The 14541-nt window shown below is 34.3% G+C and overlaps 1 protein-coding gene across 1 annotated transcript in view; it reads right to left on the bottom strand.

Annotated features, from left to right (window-relative positions):
• Ccdc7 (coiled-coil domain containing 7) overlaps positions 1 to 14541 on the bottom strand; it is a 262433-nt gene that overhangs the window by 210420 nt on the left and 37472 nt on the right. The window contains exon 13 of the mRNA XM_063254066.1: positions 2966 to 3063. Within this exon, the coding sequence (XP_063110136.1) occupies positions 2966 to 3063 (98 nt within the window). The remainder of the gene's footprint in view (positions 1 to 2965; positions 3064 to 14541) is intronic.

The following is a 14541-nucleotide window of genomic DNA, read 5'->3' as shown; positions in this document are numbered from 1 at the left end:
AGTCTATTTATATCATATGATTTTATTTTGTGTGGGATGGGCAGTTATTTTGAAAAAAATAAGAGACATTACAGTAGCGACTACTGATTTCCTATTATTCTGTTTTGAAGTCATGTAATACTTTCATTCAGTATTTTGATTGGCTTTGTTCTGTTTTGTTTTGTTTGGTTTTATTGTGTGTGATGGTATGGACAGTTATTTTGAAGAAAATAAAGAGATATTAAGGTGGTCAATGTTCACTTTCTGTTGTCTTGTTTTGAAGTTCTGTATAACTTGCATTGTTTCATTCTGATTTTCTTTATTCTGTTTTGTTTTATTCTCTTTTAAAAAAGAATGGAATCTTAAAAGCTATTGGAGAGAAGAAACACATCACCTATAATAGAAAGCCCATCAGAATCACAGCGGACTTCTCAGTATAAACAAACCCTCAATTCAAGGAGAGCTTGGAGTGAAGTATTTTAAACTTTAATGAAAACAACCTCCATCCCAGACTTAGGTACCATTCAAAATTGTCTGTCAAAACAGAAGGATAAATGATATTTACTTTAAAAAAGAATACCTGAGTAAACCTATAACCACCAAACCAGCACTCCAGAATGTTTCAAATAGCATTATCAAAAGAGATAACAAAGACTACAACTCCATGAAGAGGCCCCCCAGGCAAGGTCAACAATGAAATAGAGAGGCATAATGTGGGGGAGCCAATAATAGGAAAATAATGTGACAAGGATAAGTACATACATATCAGTTATAACTATCAGTGTTAATGTTCTCAATTCACCAATCAAAAGACACAGCCTGGCAGAATGATTAATAAGCAAGATTCAGCACTACGCTGCATACAAGCAACACTTAATTCAAAAAGAAATTCATAGACTGAAAGTCAAAGGATGGAAAACAGTATTCCATATGACAGGGACCCAGAAAAAAGCATGGGTAGCTATTCTGTTTATATACAAAATGAATTTCAAGCCAAGACTGATTAAGAGAGACAAAGAAGGTGACCGCATCCTTGTAAAGGGAACAATCCAAGAGGAAAATGTAACAATCATAAATATATATGTAACAAACCAGTGCATCCAATTATATAAACCAAATATTAATGGACATGAAAAAATCAAAGAAACACAATTGTTATAAGCCACCTTAATATTTTACTGTCACTAATAGATCAACCAGACCAAAAATCAGCAAAGAAATGTCAGAACCAAAGCAAACCTGTGAACAGACTGACTTAGTAGGTGTTTAAAGAGTATCTTACCCTTGGGCCAGGTATTTAGCTCAGTGGCTTAAATATCTGCCTTGCTTATCAAGCATGAGGTCGTGAGTTTGATCCATGGTGCCAAAAAAGTGCCTCACCCAACAACATCAGAATACCCATTATTCTGAGCTGTAGAAGGGACATTCTCTAAAATAGAGTATGTAGTAGCTCACAGAACATGCTTATGTAAATGTAAAGAACTTGAAATTATCCCATGCATATTAAGTGACTAAAGTGCAATGAAATTGGAAATCAATGCAAAAGAAACAACAAGAAATTCATAAACACATAGAAATTAAATAACACTCCTCCTGAATGACCAATGGGTCAAAAATAAAATTAAAGATGAAATTATAGTTCTTACAATTAAATGACAACAATACAGCATATAGAAACAGAGTGAAGTATCAACCCATAATGTGGGAAAAGATATGCTAGCTGTTCCTCAAACAAAGGGTTAATATCAAGAACATATAAAGGACTCAGAAAAAAAAAAACACCAGACCTTCCAAATTTAAAGACCCAATTCAAAAATAGGCACACTTCTTAGATAAAGATATACAAACAGCAAATAAATATATGAAAAATGTTCAACATCACTGGTCATTTGAGAGATGCAACTAAAAAAAAAACAATGAAATTCCATCTCATCCCAGAAAGAAAGGCTATTGTCAAGAAATCAACCGAGGGGTTTTGGGGAAAAAGGAATCCTCCTTCACTGTTGGTGGTGGTGCAAGTGGAAATCAATGTGGAGATTCCTCAAAAAACAAGTATTAGAGGCCTAATTTGATTCAGCTATTTCCCTTCTGTTTATCTTTTCAGATGAATTAAAAATATTGTTATCACCACAATATATGTGCATTCATATTTATAGCAGCACAATTTGTAAAAATTAAATTCTATGAAACAACCCAAATGTCCATCAACTGAGGAATGGATTAAAAAAAGATATGACCTTTTTATATAATGCAGAACTACTCATTCATAAATAAGGATAAACTTGAGACATTAATAGGTAAATAGATGTAACTAGAGATCATATTCTAAGTGAATGAGACTCACATGTGTAAACATCATATTGTTTTCCTAATGTGAGAAGTTGAAAGAGTAAATAAGATGCAATGTATACAATAGATATTGTGAAATGGGAAGAAACTAATCAAAATAAAAGAAAAACTGGGGTAGGGAAAGGAGAAAAGAATGAAGGGAAAAGCAAAGCAAAACAAAACCATAAATATATACATATATATGTATAGGTATATACATATATATGTATATATAATAGTTATTATATATATAAAATATACAATATATATATATAAATATACAATATATATATAAAATATACAATAGTTAAGATAGTTATACCACTTATTTCTCTTAGTTCATTAAACAGAAAAATTGTGCTGATATTGTTTGGACAATTACATGCTTATATCTTGTACTCTGAATACTTTAAAGATAACCATACACAATATATTAACCATTGTTAGTCTCCTATTATCTTCTTTTGAAATTTTGCTTCATTTTTTTCCTTAAAATAATATTTTAAAAAAAGTCAAATCCAAAATAAAAAAATAAAATTACATGTTACTATTTTAATGTTTTAAAAAGCATTAAAATTATAGCTGATATGATCTTAAACTGTTTGGCTATCACAGAGAAAATTAATGAAGAAGAAAAATGTTATCATGAATATCTTACTTTTCTGTATCCTCAGATTTTTCTTTGCCTTTTTTCTTTGCAGTTTTAGCAGTTTTCTTTGTTTGATCATTTATAGGCTTTGTTTTCTGTGTATTTTGCTATAAATTACAAATAAAGAGTTACTAACACAATAAATTATTGAAAAATATGATAATTACTAAGATCGTAATTTTACTGAAACACTACACTATATTTCAAGACAAATTATCTGAATAGAAACAAAACAGAATTAAAGATACAGCTAAAATATTTGCAGATGAACTTTATTGAATATAAATAGAATTCATGCTAGTATATATAGAAATAATTAAATTTTTCCAATAACCATACCAGTTCTGCTATAACATGTGATATGTACTCCTGAAAATCACTGAAGTACCCAGACACATGAAAAATATCTGCATATAGGGAAAATGGGTTGGGATTTTACCATACAAAAATTTTATCATTATTATTTCCATAGGAATGTGACTGAGCAAGACTTTGTGAGCTACTGGAGATGTGCTTCCTACCTGCTCCTTCTGATCACTTAGAGGGCATTCTCACTGAGGTAGATGCTTATTTGTGTAATTTTACTGATAATTAACAAAAAGGTCATGACTAATTCATGTGTTTGTGGTGTTATAATATTCATCTAGGCCTTTTCAGTGCTTGCCATTAATAAGTGACATAGCTACAGGAAAGCAGATATACCGACAGTGTAATTTATTTTACTTGAGTTTACAATTAAATTAGGAAATAACAGGTCTAGAGAGATTGCCCTTGGCACTCCACCCTCTGGAGATCATTAAGACACAGCAATCAAGCATTACAGGGAGCAAGGCTTTCGCCCCAAAGAGACAGATTACCTTCAGCAGTGTGTCAGTATCCCTTGACTGAGTACTTCGTCCCCCCTTCAACTCCTAACTGGCTCTGGTAACATTTCAGGCCACAGAAGAAAGGCCAAGAATCTATTTCTGAACAGTTTGAAATGCGAAAGGTAGGTATTTATGCCCAGAAAGTCACTGACACCATGCTTAAGCAAGACAAAGGAACACTTTACTTGAAATGGAAAGTTCTTCCCACACTGAGTAATACACACGGAATAAGCTGTGAGGAAGCTGAGTGACCTCTTTCCTCTCCTGCTAAACCCAGGCCCCGCAAGGCCCATTCTCACGGGCCGAGCAAGGAAGCCAAAGGCTACATAGACCCAAGACAGCCTTTACCAACAATAACTACAAGCACAATTTTAAAGACTGTCTTTCTTATTTAAAAGCTAATAATTTACAGCAATCCTAATAAAAGTGTACTTGGGGAAATATATCATAGATATTTAAATGTATGAAAATAATAGGCTAAAAAGGAATGAATTACATTGTTTCATAAATATGAAGCAATTTAATATTATTTGAAGGTTGAATACAGTAAGTTCAAGACAAAGACTATAAACTCTAAAGCAACCAATATAATAATCAAATATCCAATAGAAAAGTGATACACATCTGGAACCTGGAAGCAGAAAGATGTTACAATATGCAATTAAAGATGTGAATGTAGCTTTGCAGTTGAACGAATACAATGTAAAGAAATATTTTTAAAAATAGCAAATTAGTAGGAAGAGTCTCTCAGTTTGATAACAGTATCACATGTCCATGTGCAACACAAGTAGAAAGAAAGACTAACAGAAGAAATTTGAAAAAACCTTCCCTTTTGAAACTCAGGAAAAAATGAAAAGTATCCACTATCTTCACTCTTATTCAACACTGTTCCTTTAAAGTGCAACAGGCAAGATAAAAGAAACAGGTACTATAAATTAGTACCTGTTTGGACTATCATTAGTCATACTTTGAATATATTGATATAGAAGTATAACTACCAACCTTTTAGATGTCAGATGTTTTGCCTTTGTGTCTCTTGAAATTGAAGAATGAATTCCACAAGACAAAGGAGGAAAGAGTAGGAGCAGTTTATTGAGATAGCTCCTGAGATTTCTGAAGTAGCTGCCACCAAGGCCCTTTGTTGGGGCAAAGTAAAGCCACAGTGTGGGTACAATGTGGATCACACTGTAATAAACTCATAGATTACAGGTAAACAGGGAAGCGTGTCAAGGGTACATGAAAAGAACAAAAGTATTTTGGGGAAGGAATTGATCCAGATGCAATAGTCACCCACCTGGAGGACTGATGCATATCTGGATTTCCTGGACCGAGTGGTGCTAGTTACAGTATACAGTAATTCCAAATTACTGTTTATCCTTTAATGAGGCATGTAGGTCTGGCTATTGAATCTTTATCTTGAGGCCTGGTCTTTTTAGATGTGCCTCTAGTCATAATTCTGATGGCTTTATATTTTTGCTGATTTCTTTGAGAGCCTAGTCTCTGACTATATATTGATTTCTATTTGACTTAGGTGCCTATAATAATATAAATAAGAAATAAGCTAATCAATATGATAGTATTCCTAACTCAATACAAAAATCAGTATACAAATGTCTATCAAACTTCCATATAATAAGTTAGAAAAATCTGTAATCAGATTACAATTAAAGGAGCTTAAAATATGAGGCACCTATGTGGCCAAAGAGTGAAGGTTAAATTTTGGGGCATGCAGGCTCTGAGAGGATTGAATGGTTAAACTGCAGGGCAAAGGAATACAGGATCTATGAGAGACAAATAATTTAGGTTAGTGAAGCGTGTTGTGTCTGGCTATTATCCTTTCCTTTTCCCAAGAAAATTACCCAGTTTTGAGACAGCTCCTGGCCTTAACTTTTTTGTCTCCTTTTTTCACTGACACTGAAATTCAAAATAAAAGCTGAAGAGCTCCTGGCTTCAGAGCTTCTCCTGAGAGTCTTCCCAATACTGGGCAGTTTCAGTCAAGATAGTCCCTCTGGAACTGTTGGTGACTGAACTAAGTCTCATTTCTGAGCAATCATTCATCTTCTGTGCTGCCATGGTCTCACACTGTGACACCTCAAACTAGCAAAAATGAGTAAGAGTTTTACAAAGAAAATTAATTTTATTATTAGATGTTAAAGGGTCAGGGGTTAAAGAAACACCTTAAAATTGAAATTATAAATTCATTAAAAAAAGATGTATTTTAATATCTTAGAAGTCAAATCTCTCCAATTTAATGCACAGAGTCATTGCAATTATAAATTGACTAGTAACCCTAAAATTTACATGAAAGTATAAATAAATGACCATAAGTAAAAAAAAGGTAGATTGACTTGTTCTACAAAATGCTAGTATCAGTACTTATCCTAAAACTGTAATCATAATATACTATCCTAATATTTGCCTAGGAATAGATAAGACCAGTGAAAAGAATAGAAGATACAGAAACAAATCTTCATGCCACAATATTTTCCAGGAAGACTATATAAAACATACACCCCAGAGGTTCTATTTTGGAGAATGCTGTAGAAAGTTATATAATAAAAGAAATAAAATGACATACTGAGGAAGTGGCAGAACTGTGGACCAAATATGCCCCGCTTCCTATTTTTGTAAATAAAATTTTATTGCAACATAACCGTGTTCAACCATTTACTTAGCCTTCAGATATTTTCACACTACAGAAAAAGTTGCTAAAGAGAATGAATGAACTATGAATCTTAAAATGCTCAGCTGGCCCTTTAATGTAAATATTAGCTGATACCTGGAATAAGTATATGGTTAAGAAATTAAGCAGACAGGATTCTAGGAAAATGCTGGAATAATAAGCAGCAAAGCAAATAGCCTCTATGAGAGAAACAGCCCAGATGCTGAAATATAGCATTCTGGAGAAGAAAAGAAGGAAACAAATAGGTCCCCTCAACCCAGGAAGAAACTAAAGTGAGAATCAAAGCTCACAGAGAGAATTTTAAAAAAAAGAAAAATTTAAACAGAAGGTGGTAGCTGGAGGCATGTTTACCCAAGTTGGTATCACTGTGTGAGAAGCACCACTGGAATCCGGAGACACACGGTCACAGTGAAGTGGGTGGGTGACAAGCCTGAAGGCCTCAACAGGGAGACACAGTGGTGGAGTGGAGAAACAGACTTGAGAACTGCACTGGCTAGTGGTCAGTGTGGGGGACTCAGTACACCCACAGGAATGGAAAAATTGGCCAGGTGCCATTTTGGAGTAGGGCAGGATAAGCCTGGAACCAGAACTGCAACCGGCTTCATTTAGCCACTTCTAGCATAGAGCAGATTGGTCAAAATTGCTTGGATTGAGTCCTGCCCCTGTGTGCAGTCCAATAGCCAAGTCTGAGGTTTCCCTAAAGCTATCCCTAACCAACCCCACCTGCACCGCACACATTGTGGTGAAGACTACCTGTGGTTAATCAGCTCGGAAGGGAGGGGTCAGCCTGTCCCACCCCTGCGAATACTCCAATAGTCACCAGCAGCTTGGGGGAAAGCAGGAAAAAAACAGAAATCCCTATCCAGCATGCTTCAGAGTAATTATAACCAATACAGGAAATGCCAGAGACCCCACTACCCACTTGTCTGGAAGAAACCAGGGACATGACAAGAGGAAGGAACAAAAGGCAGTCTCCAGATTCCAACTCAAGCAGTACTAGTCCAGGAGAGGTAAACACAGAAGAGATCAGGAGTCGCACACCTGCAGTTTCTGAAGTAAGAACAATGACATAAAGAAACAACTTCATGAAACTATAAAAGAACAGAAAGAGTATTACAAGTAAAAGAAGGTATAAGAAAAATAATAAAATAAAAAAGAAAATAATAAAAGAAATGCTAAGCACCTCTCAAGAAGACACAGATGGAAGAATGAAGGGGCATAGAAAAAGAAGGAAAAACTTCAATGATGAATATTAGAATACATGAAACAGACTCAAAGAGATTACCAGGAAATTAAAAAATCCATTGAAAGCTGGCAAAACTGCTTGAAAGAAACTAAAGATAGACTATCAAATCTTGAAGACAAGCTTGGCAACTTGCAATCACAAAAGGGAAGATCTCTTAAAAATAACAAGGAACCAGGAACTAACATTACAAGGCTGGAAGATGACAAGAGGATCTATAATGTAAGGATAAAAAATGTGAGTGAAGAAGCAGGGGTAAACACAAGTGAAGTACAAAAGCTATTTACAGAAATAATTAAAGCAAACTTCCCAAGAATAGGAAAAAGAAATGTTATCCAGATATATGAGGCATACAGAACTCTAGCAAGCTATAACCAAAATAGATCTGTACTCAGACATATAATGATCAAGATCCAAGAAATTCAGCACAAGAACATAATATTAGAAACTGTCAGAGAAAAGAGACAGATCACCTATAGAGGAAAACACATAAAAATCTCAACAGACTTCTCAACACAAACCATCAAATCAAGAAGAGCTTGGAGTAAAGTATTCCAAGCCCTGAAAGAAAATAACCTCCAACCCAGACTGATGTATCCTAAAAAGCTCTCTCTCAAAATTAATGGAGAAACAAGATGCTTCCATGACAAAGAGGAACTGGGAGAGTTCATGACCACCAATCCAACCCTACAAAAAATAATGAAGGACACTCTAGAGAGAGAGAGAGGGAAAAAAAAGACCATGGTTTCAAGAATAGTGGCAGAGGGGCTCACTGAATGGGGCAGATAGTGGAATGAAGGGGGAAGGTAGACAAACAATAGCAGAAAAATGGCATGGCATAGATAAGGCAGAGAAAGTTGGCCATAATTGCTAATATGGATAGCCTCGATACACTAATAAAATAAACACAGGCAGAGAGGATCAGGAGATAGGGTCGATCAAGTGCTCTATATAAGAAATACAATTAACCTGAAAGAGGGTTTATAGACTGAAAATCAAAGATGAGAAAATAATGCTCTTTGTTACAGGGAACCAGAATAAAGTGGGGGTAGTTCACCCACCAGCTACAGATTGGTTGGAAAGAAATAACACTTTTATACAATGGAGAACTACTCAGCTATAAGGAAGGAAAACCTTGAGGCTCTTGTAGGTAAATGGATACAACTTGAGATCATGCTCAGGGGTAAAAAGGTTCAGAATCACTTAGGTGAATAGCAGATTGCCTTTCTAACCTAAAAAACTAAAGGAATTAGTGGAATACAAAATGTACAATGCACCTTGTGAACATGAAAGGGGAGGAAATGGCCTAAAAAGGGAAGGCAGAGTACATTGGTAAGCTTGCATCATGATTAGAAACCCATTATTGTTTTTATCTCTCTGTTTAGTTTGGTTATGTTCTGTTCTGTTCCAGTTTGTCTATTTATACTAGATTTGATGGCATTGACAGCTATCCCAAAGGTAGCAGAATATACTATGGTAATCATTTTTGATTTCCTATTAACTTAATTTGCAGCCCTGTATTGCTTTCACTATCTTGTTTTGACTGAGTTTATTTGAATCTCTTTTGTCTGATCACTGTCTTATTTTGACTGATTTTATTCAAATCTGTTTGTTTGACAGTATCAAGTCTGACAGTATAGGGAACTACTTTGAAGACAATAAGATTCACTATGCTACCCACTCTAGTTTGACTATTATCTTCTTCTCAAGTCCTATAATGTCTCCAATGTTTCATTTTTATTGATTTTGTTCTGTACTGTTTTGTTCAATTTTATTATGGCTGATGATATGGGAAATTCTCTTGAATATAACAAGAGGCATTATGGTAACCATTGTTGATCACGTTGTGTTTTGGTTCTAAGTCATGTACTATGTCCATCCTTTTGTTTTGACTGACCACACTTTGTTTTGTATCATCTGGTTTTATTCTCTTCAAAATAAAAAAAAGGAAATTAAGAAGACATTGCAGGGTAAAATGGATGCTAAATGTCTATGCCCAGCATCTTTTTTCTCCTTATTAAAAGGAACAGCATCACATTTTAAGAGAGTTTTGCACTGCCCTCATCTCAATTTGTCTTGGTGATAGCACTCAAAACCAAGGGTACAAAGATCCCATCCCTTAAGAAGTGGCTCTTTTTTAAAAATCCATTTTATTTCAAGGATAAGAAGAAAGAAAAAAAAAGAACAAGAACTACAACAAAATTTCAAAACAGGTCAGTCAGGGGAAGAACTGATTCTTATGGAAGGGAAACAGGTAAAGATGAGTATTTCCAGATTCAGTATCTAATGGGATAAGGGGAAATAGCTCTAAATGGGATAAAATTGTTCCATACATACTATCTGATCATACTGCCATGAAACTGGAAGTTAATAAAAAAAGAGACTGTAAAAACTCCATAAACACATGGAAACTAAATAATACATGCCTGAACAATCAGTTGGTCACCCAGGACATTAAAGAAGAAATTAAACAATAACTACAAGCAAACAAAAATACAATTACAACTTACCAGAACCAATGAAAGCAGTCCTTCAGGGGAAATTTACTGTGGTCAATTCCCACACCAGGAAAAGAGAAAGAACACAAATAAATAACCTAATACTACTCCTCAAACATCTAGAAAAAGAAGAGCAGCCAAGCCCAAAGTCCAAAGTAGGGAGGAAATTATAAAGATCACAGCAGAAATCAATGCAATAGAGACTAAAAAAAATACACAGAATTAATGAATCAAACAGTGGTTCTTTTGAAAGAAAAAATATAATAATAAGCCCCTAGCCAACCTTATTTTAAAAAAGAAATAAAAAAGTCAAATTCATGCAATAGGAATGGAAAGGGAAAAATCACTACAGACCATATAGAAATAAAGAAGATCATCAATACCTACTTCAAAAACCTTTACCCTCATAGGTATGATAGCACAGAACAAATGGACAGATTCCTAAACACATATGAATTACCAATGTTGGATGAATAAGATGTAAAACTGCAGAGTAACCCTATTTCAATTAATGAAATTGAAAACTTATCAACAAAGAGAAGTCCAAGTTCAGAGGGATTCACTGAGGAATTTGATGAGAAATTCAAGCAAGATATAATTCCAACACTCCTCAAACTCTTCAAACAAATTGAAAGGGAAGCAATTCTCCCTAACTCATTTCTGGAAGCAAGTGTTATACTAATACCAAAATCAGAGAAAGATCCAACCAAAAGAAAAAAGAGAATTATCGGCCAATCACCCTAATGACCACAGGTGCAAAAACCCTCAATAAAATACTGGCAAACAGAATGCAGCAAGTTATCAAGAAGATTTTACACCAGGGCCAAGTGAGATTCATCCCAGGAAGGCAGGGATGATTCAACACACACAAACCAATAACCATAATACACTAAATCAATAGAGTCAAAGATGAGAATCACACGATCATTTAAATAGAAGCAGAAAAAACTTTGATAAAGCCCAACATTCATTCATTCATGATAAGAGTCCTATGAAAAACTGGAATACATGGGCTCTACCTCCATCTGATAAAAGTCATCTATGACAAACCAACAGTCAGCATCATATTAAATGATCAAAAACTAAAAATTTTCACTCTAAAATCAGGAACAAGACAAAGATGCCCACTATCACCATGCCTATTCAATATAGTATTGGAAACCTTAGCCAGAGCAACTGGACAAGAGAGAAATAAAAGGAATTATGGAAAGGAAAGGAGGAAGTTAAATTATTATTTGCAGATGACATAATACTCTATGTAGAAAACCCCCAAAACTACATTGAAAGACTTCTAGATGTGACAACCAACTTCAGTAATTTAGCTGGATATAAGGTCAACACTCAAAAATCAATAGCATTCCTGTATACAAACAACAAACTCACTGAGAGAGAAATAAGAGAAACTACACTCTTCACAATAACATCCAAAGAAATGAAATCCTTAGGAATCAATCTAACAAAGGAAGTAAAAGATCTATTCAGTAAAAATTACAGTACTCTGAAGAAAGAAACAGAAAAGGATGTGAGAAATTAGAAAGGCATTGCTTGTTCATGGATAAGAACAAACATTGGGAAAATGGCCATTCTCTAAAAATTGTCAAAAAATCTCCAATAAAGTGAAAAGAAACTCACTAATTGGGAAAAAATCTAAGTCAATTGTCCCACAGACAAAGGACTTCTTTCTAGAATATAAAAACACCAGACCCCCAAAATTCAAAGACCCAATCCAAAAATGGGCATCTGAGATGAACACACACGTCTCAGCTGATGAAATATACAAATGGCAAATAAATACATGAAAAAATGTTCAGCATCATTGGTCATTAGTAAAATGTAAATTAAAACCACACTGAGATTCTATCTCACTTTAGAAAAAAATGGCCAGGATTTAAAAAATCACCAATAACAAATGCTGGAGAGGCCGTGAGGGAAAAGAAACTCTTTTTCACTGTTGGTATAGTGCAGAATGGTGCAACCACTGTGGAAATCTGTCTGAAGGTTCCTCAAAAAGCTGGGATTGGAAGTTCCATTTGAACCAGCTAGTCCACTTCTGGGTTTCTTCCCAGAAGAACTGAAAACATCATACCACAGTAATATATGTGCACCCATGTTGATAGCAGTAAAATTTGTAATAGCCAGACCTTGGAAACAACTCAAATGTCCGTGAACTGAGGAATTAGTAGAAAAGATGTGGTGTTTTTATACAGTGGAGTATTACTCAGCTATAAAGAAGGATCGCATTGAGGGTTTTAATGGATGTGACTTGAGACCATACTCAGAGGTGACATAAATTAAACTCATATGTGTAAATACCATAGTCTCCCTAGTGTGAAAAACTGAATGAATAAATAAGACAAAACTTCTATTAATATTATGAAAGGGTAAAAAACTGCTCAACTGGGAAAAAATAACTCAGGAAAAGAGGAGGAAAGAAGAATGGGAAAAGAAAAAGATACAAATTTGTATATATACACTTAAAGTAGCTAAGATTATTGTACTACTAATTCTATTAGTTCTTGGAACAAAACAGTTAACGTTCATGGGATTAGATCAATCTTGCATGCTTATATCTGTAATCTGAGTAACTCTTTTGAAGATAACTTTTCAAAATAATGAACATGATATTATGTTCCTACCACCTTGTTTTGGATTCTTTGGTATTGTTATCTATTTTTCTCTTTTGTTTTTCTTGTATTTTGTTTTATTTTGTTTTTTCCTCTAATACAGAAAGGATAGATGTACATGTATGGGCTTATACATGCCTAGGTCTCCTAAAGAATTTATAAGAATTGATTTCATTATGTGTAATGGTATGAACAGCTACTTTTAAGAAAATGAGACATTATGGTAGCCATTTTATGCCATCTTGTTTTGAAGTTCAAGAATGCTTTTATTCTTTGTTTGCATTGGTTTTAGTGTATTTTCCATTATTTGATTTCAATATGCATGAAGGTATAGATAGCCATTTTGAAGAGAAGACATTACAGTACATTACAGTAGCCATTGATTTTCCTATTAGATGATTTTGAAGATCGGTAGTGCTTTCATTCTTTTGTTTTGACCAGTTTTACACTGTTTTGTTTTGTTTGCATTCACTGTGTGTGAAGATATGGACAGCTATTTCAGGGGGAACAGGAGACATTGTGGTAGCCACTGTTGATTTCCTATTGTCTTGTTTTGAAAACTTGCATTGCTTGCATTGTTTTGTTCTGATCTGCTTTGTTTTGTTTTGTTTTGTTTTCTCTTTAAAGAAAAAAAGAAAAATAAGAAAAAGAACCCAAATTTGGTGGGAAAAGGTTACTTTGTTATTAGAAATTGTAAATCTGACATATGCTAGAACTGTTAAGTCTCTCCCTGCCATGCAATTCACCAACTGCCATATTAGAGTTTCCCTGAAAACTGGTTACCTTCCAGATTTCTGAATCAGCATCTTTGTATGGATATAAGATCATTATTACAAATGCAGAAATTGTCCTTCTGTACTTACCCACATAGTTATCAGAGATGCCACAAGTATTTTCCCATAAGAGCTGAAGCTTTCACTTAATATGTTTCACATATGAAAAGACTGAAATATGGCCACTGAGCTTTAATGGATTTTAGAATAAATCCATTAAAAAAGGTTAAGTGAAGAGTGTAACAGGAAAGATGCGTGGGGACCAAGACAGGAATTGATAGCACAGTAGAACCTACCAAATGAACACCAAAGTTTCTGTGGATTGAACAGGAAAACTAAAATGTCAACCTGGATCAAACAATCAATGAATGCAAGCAAAAATTACTCTTTTCTGTAGAAAATTAGAGATCAAAAACCACAAAGAAATAGAAAAGAAAACAGAAAAGAAAAAAATTGGTACAACTTCAAATCACCTAATAGGTCCCAAGTGTTTTCAAAGTGGCTCTAATAGCATAGGATTAAAATGTTGCTAAATTCTCACTTAACCGGACTACACTAACCTTCAATATGATAATTTATGCTTATGTGGCTTACTTTCTACTCCTACTATGAATGATACTTAAAGGAAACTATTCCTAAGTTGAACGTATGTGACAGTCCTCTTGTTATATTTGGTATCCATTCAGAATTACTGCTTTTCTAATTGATTAAACTGCACATCTGGTACTACTTCTTCCTTTTCTACTAAAGAAGAAATATCAAGCAATTAGAATTATTGTGCTCAAAAGTATTTTCTTTCAGGCAGTCATCTATTTTGTTTTTGAGCGGCTAATAAAAATTCATTTCTGTTTGGCTTTGCTATCTATAAATTTATAAACTGAAAATGTCAAGAAGAGAA

Source organism: Cavia porcellus, unplaced genomic scaffold (genome assembly GCF_034190915.1).
Source record: "Cavia porcellus strain 051 isolate PalLab524CR breed Dunkin Hartley unplaced genomic scaffold, mCavPor4.1 scaffold_7, whole genome shotgun sequence".
Lineage (NCBI taxonomy): Eukaryota > Metazoa > Chordata > Mammalia > Rodentia > Caviidae > Cavia > Cavia porcellus.
This window is presented reverse-complemented; position numbering and strand designations above follow the sequence as displayed.